The 24,115-nt window shown below is 42.5% G+C and overlaps 1 protein-coding gene across 1 annotated transcript in view; it reads left to right on the top strand.

The window, feature by feature from the left end:
* NECAB1 (N-terminal EF-hand calcium binding protein 1) overlaps positions 1-17,745 on the top strand; it is a 281,474-nt gene extending 263,729 nt beyond the window's left edge. The window contains exons 10-13 of the mRNA XM_040354611.1: positions 2,232-2,344; positions 6,364-6,441; positions 11,784-11,875; positions 17,672-17,745. Coding sequence (XP_040210545.1) covers positions 2,232-2,344; positions 6,364-6,441; positions 11,784-11,875; positions 17,672-17,700 — 312 coding nt within the window. The 3' untranslated portion in view covers positions 17,701-17,745. The remainder of the gene's footprint in view (positions 1-2,231; positions 2,345-6,363; positions 6,442-11,783; positions 11,876-17,671) is intronic.
* The last annotated feature ends 6,370 nt before the right edge of the window (positions 17,746-24,115 follow it).

A 24,115-nucleotide genomic window follows, 5' to 3' on the forward strand; every position in this document is an offset into this window, starting at 1 on the left:
CATACAACATTTTGCTATGGGGCCCTGTGATTTCTAGTTACGCCCCTGTGCCTGTGACCGCTAGTCTCAGGAGATATGAAGTGAGATTTGGTGATGCCACTACTCTAGTGCTCAGTGTTGTTTTTGCTGAAAGGCATGCCTCTAACAAGATGGCAACCTCTACATAGAGACACGGTGCATGGTAAGTCAGTAACAGGGAAAGATCGACTTCTGGGAGACCGCAGGCTAAACTGATGACCAGTCTTTTTTTGGGCACAGTTCGTGAGTTTAGGTTAAACTTGAATACAGCAAAACATGCTACCATCTTGTGCCCTATTCCACACTTTTCTTGCTAATCAATGCAGTTCTGTCCATTCATTCATAAAACTCCCCCTTGTGGATAGTTCTAAAGCCTGGACCAGCACATGCTCTTTGATTTGCAAAGCCTATGGCCCAGATTCACATACATCGGCGCATATTTATGCCGGCGTAGCGTATCTAATATACGCTACGCCGAACCAGCGCAGAGAGGCAAGCACCGAATTCACAAAGTACCTGCCTCCCAAACTGCACTGGGTTCCCTCGGCATAAGCCGTCGTAAGTGGAAGTGGGCGTGAGCCATGCTAATGAGGCGTGACCCCATGTAAATGATGGGCCGAGCGCCATAAAGATACGAATAACGAACGGCGCATGCGCCGTCCCGTGGACGTATCCCAGTGCGCATGCTCAGAATCACGTCGAAACAACTGCCTAAGATACGTCGAATCACTGCCTACGGCATGAACGTAACCTACGCCCAGCCCTATTCACCTACAACGTAAACGCCGTAAAATACGACGGCTTGTGTTCCCTGGTCCATACCTTTGCATGGGTTGCGCCTCATATATGGGGAATAACTTTACGCCAGACGTACGACTTACACAAACCGCGTATATTATGCCCCCCCATTGATGAATCGCCGTATTTGCCTCATTTGCATATTTGAATCGAAAATCAATGGGAGCGCCAGCGTAAATATGCGCCCACGATACGCCGGCGTAGGCAAGCTACGTCGGTCGGATGAAGCCTATTTTTAGGCGTATCTTGGTTTCTGGATCGGCGCATAGATACTAGGTTTGTCCCGATACCACTTTTTTAGGACCGAGTACAAGTACCGATACTTTTTTTCAAGTAGTCGCCGATACCGAATACCGATACTTTTTTTAAATGTGTCCCCAAATGCAGTCATGTCCCCCCCATATGCAGCCATGTCCCCCCAGCCATGTCCCCCACATATGCAGCCATGTCCCTCACATATGCAGCCATGTCCCTCTAGCCATGTCCCTCACATATGCAGCCATGTCCCTCTAGCCATGTCCCTCACATATGCAGCCATGTCCCTCACATATGCAGCCATGTCCCTCTAGCCATGTCCCTCACATATGCAGCCATGTCCCTCTAGCCATGTCCCTCACATATGCAGCCATGTCCCTCTAGCCATGTCTCTCACATATGCAGCCATGTCCCTCTAGCCATGTCCCTCTAGCCATGTCCCTCACATATGCAGCAATGTCCCTCTAGCCATGTCCCTCACATATGCAGCAATGTCCCTCTAGCCATGTCCCTCACATATGCAGCAATGTCCCTCTAGCCATGTCCCTCACATATGCAGCCATGTCCCTCACATATGCAGCAATGTCCCTCTAGCCATGTCCCTCACATATGCAGCAATGTCCCTCTAGCCATGTCCCTTGATGTGGCGGTGCGATGCGGCGGCAGCGGCGGGGGGGAAAGGGGGGGGAAGTATTCTATTTAGGTATCGGGGGTATTTGCATGAGTACGAGTACTCCCGCAAATACTCGGTATCGGTCCCGATACCGATACTGGTATCGGTATCTGGACAACCCTAATAGATACGATACGATATCTAGAGATACGTCGGCGTAAGTTGCTTTGAGAATCCGGGCCTATGTGTACAAGACCTTTAGAGAAAAAGATGAAAGAAACAAAAGTTTGACTATATTACAGAATAAATTAGGCTCCGTGTGTTGGCTCTATTACAGAGTTAATTTAAAATCACTGTGAATGTTGCTGATTCTTCAAGTACCAAAGAATTTCCGGTGCCAAATATATATATATGTCAGCGAGAGGCATGTAAATTATCTGGGGATCCTTTTATCTTCTATTTGAGTCTGTTCTAACAAACTATGCATGATTAATGTGTCTTTCTTTGTCTGATTGTCAAATTATGTCAATCTCTTTAAATTCTGCAGCACATAATGATTGTTCAGCGCCAGTTGACTGTGCTAATAGAGGAGCTAGAAGAATTTCGCCTTTCTTTGAAACACTACGTAGATTCTGTTTCGGCTCAGTCAGGCTGTCTACAGTAAGTATGTGGTATAACCCAAGCCCTTGTCTCTTGTTATATAATTCTTTGTATCACAGCCAGGACTGTATACACCAGTGGTTAGCAGCCAACCTTTGTAGGATTGAGGTCTTACATTTAAATACACAAGATCCTGTCTTAAAAACCTAGTACAACTACAAAGTATGTTCTTCATGTGTTTGTGTCTATTTCTTTCAGGTAAATGGTAGGAAAACAATTAAGTTTGGGAAGCATTTATAGTGTCCCCAATCTCCCTTGGGCCTACACAACAGTACAATAGCTATATATCTATATGTATAATAGCTACTGTATATGTGATGGGAAACCAATCGAATCATTGTAAGACCCTCCCAACTCTAAAGCCTCGTACACACAATCAGTCCATCCGATGAGAACGGTCTGAAGGATCGTTGTCATAGGTTAACCGATGAAGCTGACTGATGGTCCGTCACGCCTACACACCATCGGTTAAAAAAAACGATCGTGTCAGAACGCGGTGACGTAAAACACAACGACGTGCTGAAGAAAACGAAGTTCAATGCTTCCAAGCATGCGTCGACTTGATTCTGAGCCTGCGTGGATTTTTAACCGATGGTTGTGCCTACTAACGATCGGTTTTGACCTATCAATTAGGAATCCATTGTTTAAATTTAAAGCAAGTTTGCTTTTTTTTAACCGATGGTTAAATAACCTATGGGGCCCACACACGATCTGTTTGGACCGATGAAAACGGTCCATCAGACCGTTATCCTCTGGTTAACCGATCGTGTGTACGAGGCCTAAAACTTCCATTTTAAAAACACTTCCACAACTCAACTGTGGAAATAGGATAGAAATAAGCTTGTAAATAAGTTGAAGGTTTTAAAATAATGTTGCTGTAGAAAAACAGGTATATTGATTTGGGTCAACCGGCAGACATGGGGTTATTCTCTGGAATTGGGCCAGAGTACCGCTATTACACCATAATATGGCCTGGTTATACCTTTTATGACCAGCCATAAGTGACACCAGAGTCAAAGTGCCTGTGCCAATAACAACTCTTTGAAAGTTACAATTTATGCATCTAACCCTGCATCCAACCAGCACCACTCAGGCACAGATTGCCACAGAATGAGATGCAGGCGGTAGATAGCTCTGTAAAATTGTATATTTAGAACCTAATGGGAATTTCTACAAAAAATAGACAGAAATACACAAAAATGGTATATTGGTTTCTGACACCAAGAACCCAGCGCTGGTTATTCTAAGGGAAGGCCATGCGACTCTGGAAACAAGTAAAAAAAAGTATGCCAATGTGCTGGAACTTCCACTTTTCGGAACCCTCCCTCCCTCCGGTGTCACATTTGGCACCTTATAGGGGGGAGGGGGAGCAGATACCTGCGTAATACAGGTATGCTCCCACTTCCCGGTATAGATACCCGAGCCACCCATGGGTATCTAAGCCGTTTCCTTCATCCCCCCCGCTGTTTTCTGGGAGACACACATGTCCCAGAAGACAGCAGGGACCAGCGGGATAGCGCAGCGCGAGTCGCACATGCGCAGTAGGGAACCAGGAAGGGAACCCGTAAGGCTTCCCTTCCTGATTCCCTTACCGAAGATGGCGGGCGAGCGATAGATCGGCTTCGGGTGCCGACATCACAGGCGCCCTGGACAGGTAAGTGTCCTTATTTTAAAAGTCAGCAGCTGCAGTATTTGTAGCTGCTGACTTTAAAAAAAAAAAAAAATTGGCGGACCTTCGCTTTAATCTCATCTCTCTAAATAATAATTAACACTTAACCTCCTCCTAGCATCTAATCTTGAAACTTTGGATGGTCAAAAGAACAGAAATAGAGAGTAAGTCTTCCAACACTAGTTCTGGTGACCTCGGTACAGGAACATGAACTTTTGAAAAATCTCCCAACGGGACACAGATGGCAAAAAAAAAAAAAACCTGATGGGGTTAGAACACTCCTTTACTCTATACAAGATAAAAAAAAAGTTTTGGCTTTAGTTCTACTTTAAAACAGAACATAGCATTAAATATACAACCATCCCAAAAGTTCCCTCAACTACACTCTGTGTCTTGCAGTCTTAATCCCCCTGCTACATTTTCCATAATGTAAAATAAAATAAAAGAGCATATAGCCTGACAGTAATTACATTTACCAACATCAACCTGTAGGTTCAATATCAGGTTTGTTGGACTAATAAGTAGTAAGAATTTATGTATAATGTTGGCCATAAACATATCAGCTTTTCAAATATTAAAACTGGTGACCTGTCATGGGAACCATTGGTAAGTTTGCATTGGCATCATCCTGTAAATATATTGGAAAATGGTACAGTATAGGGTGATGAGACTTTAAGTATGCCAAATGAGAACAAAGTAAAAGTATATATAAATGTTATTGTTGTACAAATATAGAAAAAGGAAAAGAAAAGAAAATTACAGCAAAATAATGATTAAAAACACTTTTATATTGAAGAACCTTCTGGTTAATTTAGAACCATATTAATGTACTGTATACATGTACTTGTAAATGGTCTACGCGTTTCACGAGATCCCCCACTTTTTCAGGGCCGTACATGTATCAAAGATACGTTATTTATAAGGTTCTTACTAAAGACCAAAAAGATTGGTTAATCGTCACTACTACAGAGGGAAGGAATACAAAGAATTGTCTCAAGATGTTTTGCCTACTGGCCCATGGGATGAAATCCAGTTAGGTTAGAGATAAATATTCAGGATGATATATTAGATGTATATAAATATAATCCAAGGAGTATGTAGGTCACCTCAACATTAAAAGGAGTGCCCCTATGAAGTGATGAGGCAAATCATCTCTATTAGAGTAACTGTAACGGTCACCACCGTTTACGATTTCCCTTCCATCAGTCACGACAGCTCATCTGACACTCCACAATCTAGCAGACATCAGACATCCCATTTCCCCAGAAATAACGAGACAAGCTCCGTTCTCTGAGTCAAAATGTATGAACTATTTTAATGGTAACTTTCAGTCTTATATACAGTACAACAGGTTACAGTAATCACAGGAACAATCAAACTCTCCACCCACACATCACTTCAATGGGGGGGGGGGGGCTTTGATCACATTCTTTTAGGTAATGACATCCAGTTGAGCTAATTATCCCCAGACGTTACGTCTCCAACAAGTTCCCCTCACCTGCATAATACACATTACTACACAGACGTCTGACCTTTAGACTGCTAACTCACAACACATATCTATCATCAATAGTATCTTCACACAAAACAGTGGCATTAGCATCTCACAATGGACAATAGAATGCAATCACAGCTTTCATCACTACAGTAGCAGACTTAGCATATCAACAGCCTAGGTTAAACATTGAAGTAGACACTCTTATTGACCGGTTGTGGGTCAGCATGAAATCACTTGAATATCTCAAGATATCCTGCAATATGAATTATCAGTTATCAGTCACATCTCATGTAATTTATAATTAATATTTATCAGTCACCCTATGCCCAAAAGAGGCACAGGGTGACCCTAGACACAAGAGTCATTAGTGACGCTGGCACAGGAGTACCCCCCATCCTCCAAAAGTCTCTGGGTGTCATGGGCCATATATTAGAGTAGGTCCAACTAGTCCTCTCCTCTGGCAAAATCTTCTAGTTTTTCATGTGCTTAAACATCTAATTCAACTGTTTCAGGCATCTGATGAATTAAAACAATAATTTAATGTACAATATTCTGATCACACATAAAAAAATGTAAAGTAACTTTCAGATCTGAACAAAGCCTCCATATACCATACAGCCAGAATTCCGCTCATGCAATCTCTCTCTAAATCGTTGATTCAAACCGCACCAAAAAACAGTAGTTGAAATGATGGTGGAAAATTCTCAGACGTAATCAGAATATAGAAAAGAATATTTAATTTAGCAATTTGATTGATAGGTGTATAAGCAGCACAGGTTATCACTTTAACATCTTTGTGTTTTGTAAAACATGACCAGCTTCTAATCTGCAGAATTGCATTGTCTTCTGCAGCGTGTCCATTCAGAAACTTTCCAGCGAGTCCAGATACATCATTTATGAGTTTTGGGAGAATAGTAATATATGGAAAAAGTAAGTAAAGATGTTAATTCTTCGTTTACTGACTTTTCTGGTGCACTCAGACTGGAGTATTCATGACAATGTTATATTAAAGGACAAATTAACCTAAAATTACTATTTTTGATGACTCTGGTGGGGGGAATCACCCAGTAACAAGCTAGCCACCATTAGGCCCCATGCACACTGCAGCTCAAAAAAGCTACTTCTTCAGGAGTTTGAGTTTTTGTTCTGCCTATAAACTGACATCCATGTTAGCCCATGTGTCCATACCCACTATAGGTGTTTTCAGGAGTTCAGTGGCAGGGAAATTTACAGGCAGAAAAAAAACCTGTGCATTTTGAAGACAAACTTTTGAGCATATAAAAAGCATGCGTTACCGCAAGACTTGTTCTCATGTTAATGCATTTTAATGGTCAGAATTCTGGCCAATAGAATGTAGTAATGCGAGACATGGGAATGAACTCTAACGGTCATGCAAAACGGAAATTTTTAATCAAGTCAATTTGTAAATAATAAATTTCACTGCAAAAGCACTACCATAAGGCCCCTTTCACACTGAGGTGCTTTACAGGTTTTTTTGCGCCTGTAAACTGCCTCTTCTGCAGCCCCAGTGTGAAAGCCTGTGTGCTTTCACACTGGGGCAGTGTGCTTGCAGGACAGGAAAAAGCAGCATATTTGGGGCGATGCGAGAGCAGTGTATACACCGCTCCTCCACCGCTCCTGCCCATTGAAAAGAATGTGCAGTGCATTCAAAGCGCCTTAAAGGCGTTTTTAAAGCAGCGATAAGCGGGAGCTTTTAACTCCTTCTGGGGGGTTAAAAGCGCCCCGCTAGCGGCGCTTTTCTGCTAATGTCCGCACTGTCCCAGTGTGAAAAGGCGTCTAACTGTAAAAAAATATAAAAACCAGATATCCTCATATAATGTACCCCAATGTTGAAACTCATTCAAGCTCTAAAAAACAAAACTGTAATATATTGCAGCTTACCAGTCCTTAGATGTGGCTGCATTTGTTTCCTTTGTTAGTTTTTTTTTTCCTTTTATTTTTACCTGGTAGTCCTGCAAATAACACACTTCGGGCCAGATCCACGTACCCTGGCGCATATTTCCGTTGGGCGTAGCGTATCTCTGATACACTACGCCGCTGTAACTTACTTTTTTGTATCCTCAAAGAATGCGCGCCGTAAGTTACGGCGGCGTAGTGTATCTTTGGCGGCGTAAGGGCGCGCAATTCAAATGGATGTGATGGGGGTGTGTTTTATGTAAATACGTCTTGACCCAACGTAAATGACGTTTTTTTTTCAACTGCGCATGCGCCGTCCGTGGGGGTATCCCAGTGCGCATGCTCGAAATTAAACCGGAACAAGCCAATGTTTACGACGGTGACGTCATTCTACGCAAAGCCCTATTCGCGAACGACTTACGCAAACGACGTAACATTTTCAAAATTCGCCGCAGGAACGACGGCCATACTTAACATAGGATACGCCTCATATAGCAGGGGTAAATATACGCCGGAAAAAGCTGAGCGCAAACTACGTAAAAAAATGCGCCGGCCGGACGTACATTCGTGGATCGCCGTATTTAGCTAATTTGCATACTCGACGCGGAATTCGACGGAAACGCCAACTAGCGGCCAGCTTAAATATACACCTACGATCCGACGGCGTACTAAGACGTACGCCTGTCGGATCGATCCCTCATTCAGTCGTATCTTGTTTTGTGGAACTTTGAAATTACGCTGCGTATTAATAGATACGCCGGTGTAATTCGTTTGTGGATCTGGCCCTTCCTGTCTATGATGGCTACACTCGCCCTCACCATCTACAGGTCTCCATTAAGTCTCCTAACAACTCCAGCCTTGAGATTTACCCCGCAGAGTTTTTCCCCATGCCAGGATTTTATTACTCCTTGAGCTTTGGCCATTATATAGAATAAAGGAAACATTCTAAGGGGAAGTGAGACGACCTCGTAGCGACTACAGCAGGTGGACATAGATGGGAAACCAGGTGCTGGGACCACTGATATACTGTAAAAGAATTTGTTAGTTTATTTGCCTTACCTGCATGAAAATGTAAATTTAGGTGTCAATATGCAGCACAGTACAGGAAAAAGAAAACATTAAAACAGGGCTTGACAGTTTTGTTTTGAATCTAGGAGCCAGCTAAATAAGTTAGGAGCCAGTTTGTGCACGCCGACATGTAACGTGTATCGCAATTGATGTTTTTTATGCGTTTTCTATGACTTTAGGCCCCTTTCACACGAGCACGTCCGCCAAGCGGAATCAGCTTGTTCAGTGGGGGAACTCGGACACAATCTCCTGTATGGGGCAATCGGATGGAAACGGACTGCCTGTCCGTTTTCATCTGATGCCATCTGATCCGGAAAATAGGACCACCATCCATCTGTTTGTGGCTGGCAGGATTGAATCAGATGGCGACGGGTGTCAGCCGACATCCACCACTCCATAGAGGAGACTGGAGGGTCTGATCAGGTCCGCCTGAAAAAATGAAGACAAACCTGATCTGATAGTCCATGTGAAAGGGGCCTTCAGCTGTGTGGCAGCTGTGGCATGGCAGGGAGACAGTGCACACTAAGAAGAAAATATATTTTAATTAAAAAAAAAATGTTTTTAATGGAAAACGGTTTCCATTTTTTAGGGGGAGGGGCTTGTAAATGGAACTGAAGCCGTTCCAGCCAGCTGCCCCACACTCTCTGTCCACCCACTGCCATGGAAAGGGCACCCGCAACATCAGGGAGCATATGTGTGATTCCCAAAGAAAAAGATATCCAAACACTGGTAGATATAGGTTCCATTATGTCTCCAGTGAAGACATTGTGGGCTCCGTATCCCTCTTCTCTTGGCACTTTTCACATTTTTTGTTGTCCATTTATTAGGGTTGTCCAGATACCGATACCAGTATCGGTATCGGGACCGATACCGGGTATTTGCGCTAGTACTCGTACTCGCGCAAATACTCCCGATACCAAAATAGAATACTTTTTTTTTTTTTTTTGTGACATCGAACACAAATTGGATGGCACCATTGGATGGCACTGATAGGTGGCACTGGCATTGATTGAATTGCACTCATAAATGGATGGCACTGATAGGTGGCACTGGCATTGATTGGGTGGCACTTATGAGATGCACTAATAATCTGCCTCCCTGCACTGATGCACTAATGGGCACTGATCTGCACTGATAGGTGGCACTGGCTAGCTGCACTTTTGGGCACTGGCACCGATGAGCTGCACTGACAGTGATCACTACTTCAATGATATGTAGTTTTCCAGTACCGTATGCTAAAAAACAGCCCCACACCATGATGTACCAGTTCTTCATAATTCTAAAGAAAATATCTTTGGTCTGTATTGTGGTTTGAAAAGGGTCACATGACATTAAAAAAAAGTATCGGTATTCGGTATCGGCGACTACTTGAAAAAAAGTATCGGTACTTGTACTCGGTCCTAAAAAAGTGGTATCGGGACAACCCTACCATTTATGTTGCCTCTCCAGTAAAGGGGTGAGCCCTAATCGCAGAGCTGCTTGGACGTCTCCACAAATTGCTTTAGATACCCAAGATCCCCTTTCACAAATAGAATTCATACAAAACACTGAGCTCTTATAATCTTCACCTCCTGCATTCAGACCAAAATGGTTACCCACTAAATAAGTTGACGAGACTTATTTAGTGTGTTTTTGTCTAATAAATGATGTTCTTCTCAGCCAGTGCTCCTAGTGTAAAATCGTAGCATAGTCCTCGTCTTCTGTCAGTGCACCCTATAAAGCTGCACAGCCAGTCCACTTTTCCTCTATACAGCCCCTAGTATTGCCTGCTACTTACTTGCACTACTTGTTGCACACTGTATGCAGACACATCCTGGTTGTTACATGCTTCTGGTCATATGACATACAATGCTCCAATCAGTACTGCTCTGTGAGATCTGGCCACCAGAAGAGGGCGCAATTTTCCCTGCCAGTGTAAGCAATGTAAGGGAATGCCCTCAGTTAACAGAGCGAGCGGTGCATCTCATTCCAGCAGGCCGCAAAGGCGCGGCCTCAATTACCGGACGGCACGACATCTAAGGGCCCATACACATGAGAGGATTTATCCGCGGATACGGTCCAGCGGACCGTATCCGCGGATAAATCCTCTTGAGGATTTGCGCGGATTTCCATGCGATGGAGTGTACTCACGATCGAATCGAAATCCGTGCCGAAATCCTCTGGCAATGACGTGTCGCGCCGTCGCCGCGATTATGACGCGGCGACGTGCGCGACGCTGTCATATAAGGAATTCCACGCATGCGTCGAATCATTACGACGCATGCGGGGGATCCCTTCGGACGGATGGATCCGGTGAGTCTGTACAACAGACCAGCGGATCCATCCGTTGGGATGGATTCCAGCGGATAGATTTGATAGCATGTCATCAAATATTTATCCGCTGGAAATCCATCCCAGGGGATAAATATCCGCGGAAACAGATCCGCTGGAGTGTACACACCATAGGATCTATCCGCTGAAACCCATTCGCTGGGATTTTTCAGCGGATGGATTCTATCGTGTGTATGGGGCCTTAGTCCGGGGAGCCACATGTGGACAAGACATCTGCCACAGTCTAGCCCAGGAGCCAGGCCGCTAATTCTAGGTGCCAATGTGACCTTGCGCCTAGGGTTTGTCGAACCCTGCATTAAAAGAATTATCGGGAATTACATAAATCTGTTCAATAACCATTGTGATGTTACACTTGTACTTTTAATGTAGACAAGGACAAGCCATAAACATATGACGATTTTAGATGTATGGATACAATTTCCAAAGCATGTTTTGCAATTGACCCTTTCCTGAACATGAACAGCACAACACAAACACTCCTTATTTCTGGCTTCATCACACAATGCAATGCCTAGGACTTGAGTGACCTTAGAGCAGGCCTTGGCATAGCCTTGGATAGCCTAGGATAGCTATTGGCATAAGAGGGTGCTTGGGTGTGTGGACAGAATTCTCAGTGTGATACAGTACATTTTGCTGTTGACCATTCCATAATCATGTACAGAACAGGAAGCCTCCTTCCCCTCCCCCAAGCCCTGGCTCCATCCCACAATGCAATGCCTAGGACAAGAGGGAGGCATACAGGCCCAGGCATAGTCACCTGGTGGTCTAGGGAGCGTGCTTATAGCTGGTGACTTTGAGAAAGCTCTGTATTTGCATAGGCATCTCTAGGAGCTGCAAGAGGATTTTATTATGATGGCATGTGCTGTCAGGTCTCTGGGGCTTTTGGTGTATGCTTTTGTTTTTTACAGGTTAACTTTGAATAGTTTCACATATTAACTGATGAAATGTTTACACAGTCATCTCCAAGCTAATTACAGCAAGACATTTCAGCGGAGTAACGTTGATTTCCTGGAAACACCAGAGCTGATGACTACGATGCTCGTACCTGGTTTGTATAATTATCTATACTGCATTTATGAACGTTATTATATGCTATTGCATGGACTATTGTGATTCCGCTCTGCAGAGATGTATGATGCATGCCTAAACATCAACCACTGTTATTATTTCACTTTATCATTTTAATATTCAGAGGCTAAAATATACATGTTTATATATATGTGAGCAATAATATTAGCTCCGCTTAAAATGCCTGCTCCATATAAGAGTCAACAAAAGAGAGGTAAAGCCCAATTCTAAACATCAAGGGCTAGATTCAGATAGAATGGTCTATCTATCTGCCCGGCATAACGTATCTCAGATACGTTACGCCGCCGTAATTTAGGGCGCAAGTTCTGTATTCAGAAACAACTTGCGCCCTTAGTTACGGCAGCGTAACGTATCTGTGTCGGCGTAAGCCCACCTAATTCAAATGTGGATGATGTGGGCTTGTTTTATGTATATTAACTGTGACCCCGCGAATTCGCCATTTTTTTTTACGTGAAAAAATCCCAGTGCGCATGCTCGAAATTCCGCCGCAAATCGTCATTGCTTTCAACGTGAACGTAAATTACGTCCAGCCCTATTCGCGAACGACTTACGCAAACGACGTAAAATTTTAAAAACTCGACGCGGGAACGACGGCCATACTTAACATAGGATACGCCTCATATAGCAGGGGTAACTATACGCCAAAAAAAGCCTAACGGAAACAACGTAAAAAAATGCGCCGGCCGGACATACGTTTCTGAATCAGCGTATCTAGCTCATTTGCATATTCTTTGCGTAAATATACGGAAGCGCCACCTAAAATATGCAGCCTATGATACGACGGTGTAAGACACTTACGCTGGTCGGATCTTAGGGAAATCTATGCGTAATTGATTCTATGAATCAGGCGCATAGATACGACCCCGCACACTCAGAGATACGACGGCGTATCTGGAGATACGCCGTCGTATCTTCTATGTGAATCTACCCCCAAATGTTGGAATCTGCCAGAACAGCAGAGCTGTCACTGCTGTCTACCATATTGGTTTTCAAGGTAAAAAGATCCAGGGCTGTTATACCTATCTTTCCTTCAATTTATCCTGGATTTATGTGATGCATTACAGTATGTGGTGCAACCTTTGTGATGCATTACAGTATGTGGTGCAACCTTTGTGATGCATTACAGTATGTGGTGCAACCTTTGTGATGCATTACAGTATGTGTTGCATACTTTGTGGTGCATTACAGTATGCATCCTAAAGTGCAGCCCATTAGTTACTAAATACACTAAAGTTAATTTTAGGGCAAACAAACACAATATATTAATACAATTTGGGTAAAATATAAGATGAGGTTGTGCCAAGTAAATAGTTACCCAAAATGGCAAAACTTTAAATTGTGCGTGCCTGTGAAATGGCGTCAAACTTCAAAACCTATATTTTCCATAGGCGATACTTTAAAAGCCTCTACAGGTCATCAGCTTTTACTGTGAATAATGGACCTAGAATTATTCCTCTGATGACGGAGTGCTTTGCGATGTGTAACCTATGTATATTGACATTTTTGTGCATAGGTGCCCCTGACATTTACATTCATACATGTGTCTATATGGGGCTGGAGGTTCATAATTGAGGGTTAAAGAGGAAGTAAACCCTCTCTTTAAAGAAAAAAAAAACCTGCAAGACAAAGGCATAATGAGCTAGTATGCATAGCAAACTAGCTCATTATGAATTACTTACCCGAGAACGAAGCCCCCCTCAGCGGTCCTCGGACACCTCCTCCGTCGCCGCCATGATACCCAAGTGACTTCTGGGTATCACTGCTCCGGCGCTGTGACTGGCCGGAGCAGCGATGATGTCACTCCTATGCATGTGCACGGGAGCCGCCACTAACGGCATTATGCCATTAGTAGCGGCACGCTCAGTGCGCCTGTGTGCCGTTTCTTGGAAATATCTCCTTAATCGTGTAGGTTAAGGAGATATTTCTTGGTCCTACAGGTAAGCCTTAATCTAGGCTTACCTGTAGGTCAAAGTGGTCTGTAAGGGTTTACAACCACTTTAGGATAAATGGCAATCCTACAGTCACCGTGTGCTGCGGTAACGTGCGTGTTACCTTGGTGCAATAGTGTGGATCTGTGGGAAGTTGCACTTTGCAAAGCAATTTCCCCAGAGCTTAGTGAACGAGATGAAGCTCTGTTAAGGTCCATCATCCAACCAGGTGCAAGCAGAAGGGATTATTTTATTTTTATTTTCCCTGCACATGATTGGGCATTTTTTGCAAAGTGAAAATTCACCTGATTCGCTAAGCTCTGGGAAAAATTCCCTTGAAAAATGGATAGTCTACTTGTAAATGAACCCCATTTCCTTGTACAACGTATTTATGAACGTTTCCAGTTTATTCAGATAACAAAATCCAGATTGCCACACAAACATGCTGCACACAGGACTTTTTTCCAGTGCAATATTTTGTCATTGGACCTTACTGAAAACAACAGATCACCCCATGTCTTTACAAATAAAAGTCTGCAAAAAAATGACAGTACAGCTGGTGAATACAAGGCCTGAAATAAGATTGCTGAGCTGTCAGTTGGTTTTAATAACAGAAGATCTTGATAAGAGATCTATTTTATGGTGTAATTCACATGCATTACAAGCTTATATTTTCAAATTAGAACGAGCCAATTTAATTAGTGCTTGCGGTGTTATCTCCTGCACGGGTGATTCACCAGGAGTACACTGGAATGTCTATAATGAAGCTAAGGCTGGTTCAATAGACAGTCTGACACAAAGATGAATCTCTAGAGAATAGAATATTCTATTATAATTTTATAGTATATGTTCAGTGACAGCAATGACATAATGTACACTAGACGTGTGCATTCGTTTTCGTACGAATTTCGGGTATTTTCGTTATCGTTTTAACAAACGAAAACGAACGCGCAGAATCCGAAATCTGAAAGATCCGACGTAAAAAAATGCTTTATTTTCATTTTCGTTGCTACAAAAGTTCGATATAGACAGGAGATTCGACATGACGCTGACAATAGCAATCTGTGTCTATCAAACCTGCGGTCGAATGTGTCTAACCTTAAAGCGGATGTGCCATGGGAAAATAATATTAAAAGCCAGCAGCTACAAATACTGCAGCTGCTGACTTTTAATATTAGGACACTTACCTGTCCTGGAGTCCAGCGCCGATCGCAGCAGAGGATGAGCGATCGCTCGTCTCTCTGCTGCTCCCCCCGCCATCCACGCTGAGGGAACCAGGAAGTGAAGCGCTGCGGCTTCACTGCCCGGTTCCCTACGGCGCATGCGCGACTCGCGCCACGCCCGCCGATTGGCTCCCGCTGTGTGCTGGGAGCCGAGTGTTCCCAGCACACAACGGGGGGGGGCGACGGGATGTGACGGAATGCCCGTCTTTTGCCCGAGAATGCCGGGCCGGAAGTGGGTGCAGATATCTGTCTTTAGACAGGTATCTGCACCCCCCTGAAAGGTGTCAAATGTGACACCGGAGAGGGGGGGAGGGTTCCGATCAGCGGGACTCCACTTTAGGGTGGAGAACCGCTTTAACTCTATTAGTCCAAGATTTTTTTACATAGACATTATAGAGGCAGTGTTGGGGTAGACCATTCGACATGAACGATGAAGATTTGACGAAGCATCCAAAAACATACAAACGTTGAATTTGTCATTAAAGGTTTATGGTGTCTGTCGAAAGTTCTAAGAAGATTTGACAAGCAGCTAAACTGTACAACGCCGCAATCGTACATTTTCGGTCAAATGCTCGGCCCATAGGCTATAGAAGAATTTGAATGTTGGTTGACTAGTAATAATAATTTATAAATATAATTATTAATAGTGTCATACAACATTAGAATTCTTCTATAGCTTGGAGGCGGAACATTCGACCGGAAATGTACGATCGCGGCATCATAGAGTTTATCTGCTTCATCAAATCTTCTTAGAACATTCGTCAGACACTGTAAGCCTTCAATGACAGATTCGACCTTAATTAATTCGGACGAATGTATTTTTTAACGAAACAAAATAAATAAAAACGAATTTCGAGAGTAACTAAATACATTTACTTTTCGGACGAAAACGAAATTCAGAAACAAAATATTTTAGTGTGCACATGTCTAATGTACACATTAAAGAGGAAGTAAACCCTGATGAGTTTTACTTCCTTCCTTTGCCCCTGCAAACTAAAAGCATAATGTGTTAGTATGCATCGCATACTAGCACATTATGTGACGCTTACCTGCAATGTGCTGATGAGATCAGCACATGCAAATACAGGGGATATCTCCTAAACTGTTAGCTACAGGTAAGCCTTATTATAGGCTTACCTGTAGCAAAAAGTGTGTAGTAAACACCTTAAAGGGGAGTTCCACCCACAATTTCACTTTTTAAATATAAATACCCCTGTAATACACAAGCTTAATGTAGTCTAGTAAAGTTAGTCTGTAAACTAAGGTCCGTTTTGTTAGGTTGTTAGAGCACTTAGTTAGTTTATAATCTAGAAATAGACCGTGGCCATCTTAAGTGTGGGCATCATGAAGCCAGACTGTATGACTTCCTGGATTTCAGCCTTGCAGATCTCGCACATGCTCAGTGCTGCACAAGCGATGTAATAGGTTTCAGTCAGCTTTCCATAGCAACGGGAGTGTCAGAGGAAGTTGCCGCCCCTTCTCTATGCAAATAGGCTATTTGCAAGGACTACTGGGATACATGATGCCTATCCCAAAAGCCCTTGCGAAAAGCCTTGTGACTTAATAGCCTAGGCTAATAAGGAGGAGGAAGTAATGAAGGACTACAAAATAAAGGTATTTACAAGCAACAAAATAAATAAAAATTGTCCATTCTGAACACTATGAGATTAGGGCATGCAGCACAGACAAACATAAAAAAATGGGTGGAACTCCACTTTAAATACAATGCCCTGCATAACGTGAACCCCATGTAAAATATCTATGCCTCTGGTGCCCAACCTGCAGTCCTTTGGTATATGATGTGCGGCCCTCTGCCCTCAGCAGTTTGTAGTGGAAATATAGATTAGGGTAATAGCATTGATCTCTACTAGCTTCATGTAACATGTTCCCTATTTCGTATTGTCTTCTGCAGCTGTTCACTCTCTCTGACCCTCATCTTCTCTATTAGGTCTGCAGTTTCTGGCAGCCCTCTCAAGCATTACATATATTAAACATTATGTGCGGCCCTTTGGTGATGTCAGGGGCCATATTTGAAGCCCCTTTAGCTCATAAGTTGACAACCACTTATCTTATGTCGTCAGTACATTATGACATCAGAACATGCGCTCTATGTAGTCTTAGCAATGTCAAACTAAACCCTGCATATCCTTGTGGTAAACCTTGCCGACCTTGTACAATATTATTTCCCCCATTTCAGACATCGGGTTCTTCAAAAGCAGGCAGCATTTTACTAATTATTTTTGGCTTGTCATACCAAAGACCAACATATGTCTGTCCATAACTATGTGTCATTCTTTGTATATCACAATATTACCCTCATACAATCTGCCTATCCATTGGGATTTGTCCATGAGTCAGTTATCTGCTCATTCAGTGTCTTTGTCAATGAGTGTCTACTAAGTGGCAGTTGGATGCATTAATCGTAATATAAAATGTACTTGTCCAGTGATATTGTGCATTCACATGGTCACATGCTGTACCTCTTTGGTGAGTCCTGTTAATTGTATTGCTAAAAGTAGGATGAAAATGATCATTTATAAATCATTATAGAACTTACTATTCCATTCACTTAATATATTCTAACCCAAGTTTCTTGTTTTCCAGCTTCATGGTGGGTTCTCAATAACAACTGAACTCGTATTCACCTGCAGACATGCTAATATTATTTGACATAGCATAAAAAATGAAGAAGACCTAGCATAGCCTACTTACTGTATCTATCGGACTGTAACTGGACAGAAGTATCATTTGTCCTTGTCATGATGCCTACATACCGTCATTTGTGTCAACTAAAGAAGTTGTACACTACGATAAGCTGGCATTAACCGATCTTAAGCTGTGTATGGTGTTCAGAGACTTTAATATTTATATGTTAGACTTATGTGCCAATAACTGCTCTGTACTTTAACACCTTATCAAATACAAGGCTCAGTTCATCAAGCTATAATAATCATTATTTATTGTGACAAAAAGTAAAAGAAAAAATTGCGCTCAAAGGTCCATTCAGCAGCTAATTGACACAAATGAATACAAATAAAATTTAAAAACAGCGCAGCGCTTTAAATGAACATGAAATGAATATAAGTGCATACATTTAAAGAAAACTAAAAAATAGGTGATCAATAAAAAGTCCGAAATGTGATAAAGGGTGAAAACTCTGCGCCAAGTGAATAAATATATAGTAGTAAATAAAATAAGCTGCTCCCCTCAAAGAGTGAATGCTCCTAGTGATATGGGTAAAAGATAGGGGGCGCTAATAATTAATGAAAATCATAGGACTGCACTCCTGAAGTCACTAATCCTTATCAAATAGACAAATGTGCACAAAACATTATCAAACAACATATGATTAAAAAATATTGTGAAATATCAATTAGTGCAAATAATATTCAGTCCCAATCTTTTTTTTTTTTTTTTTTTTTAAAGTGTATTTTGTGCGTGTGCTCGAGAGAGGAGCCGGACTGCAGGAGTTGGGAGTAGGCAGGCCTCCCCCAGAGGCAATCTGCCACCTTTCTCCATGCCCCGGGTGGCAATGGCAGGTGTGTGAGGGGGTCCTCCCACACAGCCCGCCCTACCTGCTCCGCTTTGAAGCCCAACGGGGCAGAGGGACTCCCTACAAGGGAGTGAGAGGATGTAGCCCACTCAACCAGCCCTGTTAGTCCTTCGCCTCTCTTTTTAGAGACCGCGTGGTCAAAGTGTTAACTCAATTTCGAGTGCGTGTAAGTGTGGTGGTTTTTGTGGGAGGGGGGTGGGCGTACTAAGCGCAGGCTTACCTCGCATAGCACACCCACCGGGAGCCGGGCTGAGACCACCAAACTCAATTCACATGTAGCCGAGACCGGGATCCGAACCCCTGGCTGCAGAGGTGAATGGCTTGTCAGCGCAGTGCCAATCGCGTTGAGCCACCGCAGCTCCTTTCAGTCCCAATCTTAAGCACAAAAAATATTATGAAAATAAATCAAAGTCCATATAACACCAAACGTCCATTCCGTGCTTGCTGTGATATACTGATAGAGGAGTGAAACTTGAACTTGAATAAACACCCAAAGTGACTGAATAAGTAATCTGATTAACAGAGCACATTGACTCCTTTACTCAAAAAGAGAGTCAATGAGAGCTTATGCAGGATAATGCCTGCTCACATAGGCTGAAATGGAGATATTAGGCTACTTCCTCCTTAAAGGTCTCGGCCGTATATGAAATAACAATGGAAACATCCATAGCGTAATTTCGTTTATTAAAATGTTAGAACGTTATTACGAAACGTACGTCAAGGCGCTACCTGGTCACGCTACGTACGTCATTTCTGGCCCTGCTGTTTGTTGGATCCTGTGAGGTGGGAGGCGGTGGGAGCACGGCAGATCCCCAGACTACAGATTAGAGCCAGCAGCCCCAGTGCCGGGAGAGGCACTTTTAAATGTGAGTAGCCATTTGGCTAAGTTTTATCTTTGCTCATTTTTTAATAAACAAAATTACGCTATGGATGTTTCCATTGTTATTTCATATCCGGCCGAGACCTTTAAGGAGGAAGTCGCCTAATATCTCCATTTCAGCCTATGTGAGCAGGCATTATCCTGCATAAGCTCTCATTGACTCTCTTTTTGAGTAAAGGAGTCAATGTGCTCTGGAAAGCAGATTACTTATCCAGTCACTTTGGGTGTTTATTCAAGTTTGGTAAAGGATCACTTCTCTATCAGTATATCACAGCAAGCACGGACGTTTGGTGTTTTATGGACTTTGATTTATTATCATAATATTTTTTTGTGCTTAAGATTGGGACTGAATATTATTTGCACTAATTGATATTTCACAATATTTTTTAATCATATGTTGTTTGATAATGTTTTGTGCACATTTGTTTATTGGATAAGGATTAGTGACTTCAGGAGTGCAGTCCTATGATTTTCATTGTTATTTTTATTAATTATTAGCGCCCCCTATCTTTTACCCATAATAAAAAGTCCAAAGTGTCAACACCAAAGTGACAATCCAAATGTCCACTTCAAAGGTTACCATATGCTATTTGTGATGCACCTGATTATGCAGTGATTCACCACAATGGAGAAAAACATGCGCACTTACCAAAGTTAATGGGCTCTCATAACATAAGTACAGAGTCGGACACGCTTGTGTGGTTATAAACCACTACTCAAAGGATGAACACATCTTCGATCTCCAAAGTTCCACATACACACTCATGTCCGGTCCCATTCATTAAACATATGAGGGAAAACAATGCCACATAGTGTAAAACTGCCTGATAAATTTTATTCAAACAAAGAAATAACACTCACAGATGATGATGAGTAACAGCGCTTGTACAAAACATCTGTCCTGGGGATTAAAACAGTCACTTCCTAGTTATGAGAACGCGATGACGTCACAAGCACAGGCTCCACCTGACGCGACTGTGGTGTTGACACTCTGGACTTTTTATTGATCATCTATTTTTTTGTTTTCTGTATATTTATGCACTTATATTCATGTTATGTTCATGCATTATTTACTGTGTCCTTTGTTATTTTCAACAACCAGAGCTGAATCCCATTGCAGCAAATTACTACTCTTATAGCATTTAGCACATGCATTATAGGTTAATGAACTGAGCTGATTCTGACCATTGTGGATGGCCGACTGTTTATAAGTGTGCAAAAAGATCTGAGCATTCATACAGACTGCAATGTTCTGTTGATTAAATTTGAACAGTGTTTTGGAATATTTATTGAAACATAAATGTGCAGGATCATTGTAGCCATATCCAATGGGAGCTGTGAACATCTTATTTATTTTGTGCCTGTGATTGCTAATAAATGGATAACTGTCACTGTTGACTATAGATACTTTATACCCATACATAGACAAGAATGATTGTGTAATATTTGAAAGCCTTAGCTGTTTCAATATGTGAAGAGTGTACATGTTTCAGATATTCAGCACGTCATTCTCTGGTTGATCCCTGGGGCATCACAGGGCGGCTACTTCAAAGCATTGTACATGCTGATTACTCTTTACATACATGTGCTAGAAGTTCAGTGTATTTTCAGTAAGCACATATTTAACTTTTTTCTTTTTCAGCAGTGTTTCCCAGCCCTTCTTGAAGTTTGTTGAAAGCCTGCTAGCAGTTTACCTAAAGTGGCAATCAGCACTCCAATTAGGATCTGGGTCCAACATTAACAAACTGGAGCTGTATGGTATTTTAAAAGCTTCATCAATGCTTGCTGAAAGCTCTACAAATGCTTTGTCAAAGCTTGCTGTTTACACTGTTCTTATACAAGCTGAAGCCTGTGTGAAACAGGCCTAAATGATAAGGTCACTTAACAAATAATAAATAAAAATACAGGCAAAATTTGTATTTTATTTTTATTACGAACCTACAGAGCATTGCACCTGCAATCGGCATTTTGTGGGTGCAATGTGAAGCTCTTGAAGACTCTTAGTACAGCTGCCAGTCTGTACCTCCCGTACGGGCAGACAGTTTCTAAAGAACAGGAAGAATCAATGAATTACAAGGGCGCTCATCAGCACCCCTGCAGTTCATTGAGAACTACAACCTGTCTGCTGCAGTGGAAGATGGGACTTGTAGTCTTCATTCACAGATGGTTGTGAATGAATGAGGCAGCAGTGTGGGTGCCCCTGCTGTTTTCAAAACGCACTTTACTCTTAATAAAGCACAGTAATAAACAGGCCAGTTACAATGCCTTCTACTGGCAAAACGGTTTGTATTTTGTTAATGGATGTGTGCAATAAATATTTGAAAGAATACTATACTGATCAGCAATTGTATTGAAGAATACCAGTGACAACATTATAAAAAGAAAGCATTTATTAGTCAGTTGTCTGGTGACTGAAGATCTCTTATTTATTCAATCACAATGCAATAGGTATAATACCCCTCCGGCTTCAGCCAGAAGCTGGCAATCTACTGTCTGGCAGCTGACATTCTATGATTTGGTAGAGGCTGTGGTCAAGCTCGGGGGAACTCAAACTTACAATGAGGATGCCTCAGCACACCCACATATGCCATTCATTCAGGACCGCCATTGAGGTGTATTAAAGTACATATAAAACTAGTGTATGGTTTGCTTTATTATTAAGACAATCAGCAGAAATACCAAGAATGCTCACTGGAATGCCAGGCTGTGCAGAGGGCAGGAGGGGTCGGATCAGGCTTTTAGCAGCATGTTAAGAGACTGAGCTAGCTGCTGGCTATAAAGTCAAGATCAGCTGAGTGACGTCACGGAAATGGGTCACAGGAGTGCAGAATGAACTGCACTCCTATGATCCATAGAGAAGTAGAGCCAAAAAAGCTTAGGCCCTACTTCTCCTTTAAGTTAACTTAATCACTTATCATTCTAACGCTTTAAAAAAAGACTTATTAACCACTTAACGCCCACCGCACGAATATTTACGTCCGAAAAATGGCACGGACAGGCAGATGGGCGTATATATACGTCCTTGCCTTTCCGCGGGTCGGGGGTCCGATCGGGACCCCCTCCGCTGCATGCGGCGGGCGGCTTACCTCGGGGAGCGATCCGGGACGACGGCGCAGCTATTCGTTTATAGCCGCTCCGTCGCGATCGCTCCCCGGAGCTGAAGAACGAGGAGAGCCGTATGTAAAACGGCTTCCCCGTGCTTCACTGTGGTGGCGCATCGATCGTGTCATCCCCTTTATAGGGGAGACACAATCGATGACATCAGACCTACAGCCACACCCCCCTACTGTTGTAAACACACACTAGGTGAAGCCTAACACGTTCAGCGGGGCTAACTCCCAAACTGCAACTGTCATTTTCACAATAAAGAATGCAATTTAAATGCATTTTTTGCTGTGAAAATGACAATGGTCCCAAAAAATGTGTCAGAAGTGTCCGCCATAATGTCGCAGTCACGAAAAAAATCGCTGATCGCCGCCATTAGTAGTAATGGGGGATATTTATTACAGCAAAAAGTAAAAAATATTGCATTTTTTTCAAAATTGTTGCTCTATTTTTGTTTATAGCGCAAAAAAGAAAAAACGCAGAGGTGATCAAATACCACCAAAAGAAAGCTCTATTTGTGGGGAAAAAAGGACGCCAATTTTGTTTGGGAGCCACGTCGCACAACCGCGCAATTGTCTGTTAAAGCGACGCAGTGCCGAATCGCAAAACCTGGCCTGGGCATTTAGCTGCCTAAAGGTCCGGGGCTTAAGTGGTTAAAATGGTTTTGTTTTTACAAATTTATTTTTGGTTATTTGAATAAGGTCTTCCTTTTACAAATGCCATGAATGATACATTTTGTTCCTAGGGTTCCTTTAGCTGTGGGTAACTGACCTCCATTCTGATGGTGCCTACATAGTTCTGGGTCAAATGCTACTCTGCAGAGCCAGGCCAGCCATGATTATTTTAGCGGGGTGTGAGGTTGGCATTCTTCTCACAGACTGGGTTGAAATAATTTTAGCACAGACCTGATAATTATTTTAAGGGTTCCTCTGGTGAAGAAAGATTGAGAAAGGCTGTTGATAAACATGCCAGAACTCCTGTCCATCCGGACCCACTCAAACTCAAACAAAGCTAGCTTGTATACAAAACTGTATTACAAATATAATGCATTCAATTAATACAAGTTATTAAATTAATTTAAATTAAATCAAGTCAAACCCTAACTAAGCATAAATCTACTACCATTCTAAGCCTATTCTATCTACCCTGTAAAAGGAAAGATGCCTATATGTACCTGTTCTGAAGTTGCTCCAGTCCGGTCACATGATCATGTCCCAGCATCGGCTTCATTGTAGAGGAGAGACAGCTGACAACGGATGCCCCATAGTAGGCCCTGCAGCTGTTGTCTGCAATCTCCCCTCTACACTGAAGCTGGTGCTGGAGAGATCATGTAACTGGACCTTAGAATAGTAAGTATACGCGTCTTTCCTTTTACAGGGTAGATAGAATAGGCTTAGAATGGGGGTGGGAGTAGATATGAGCGTATTTAGGGTTTGACTTGCCTTCCACTTAGTTAGACCAGAGCATCTGATGCCCATCCATTTCTTAGCTAGTACAAATTACTCTGAGG

The sequence above is a fragment of the Rana temporaria genome, chromosome 5, assembly GCF_905171775.1.
Source record: "Rana temporaria chromosome 5, aRanTem1.1, whole genome shotgun sequence".
Lineage (NCBI taxonomy): Eukaryota > Metazoa > Chordata > Amphibia > Anura > Ranidae > Rana > Rana temporaria.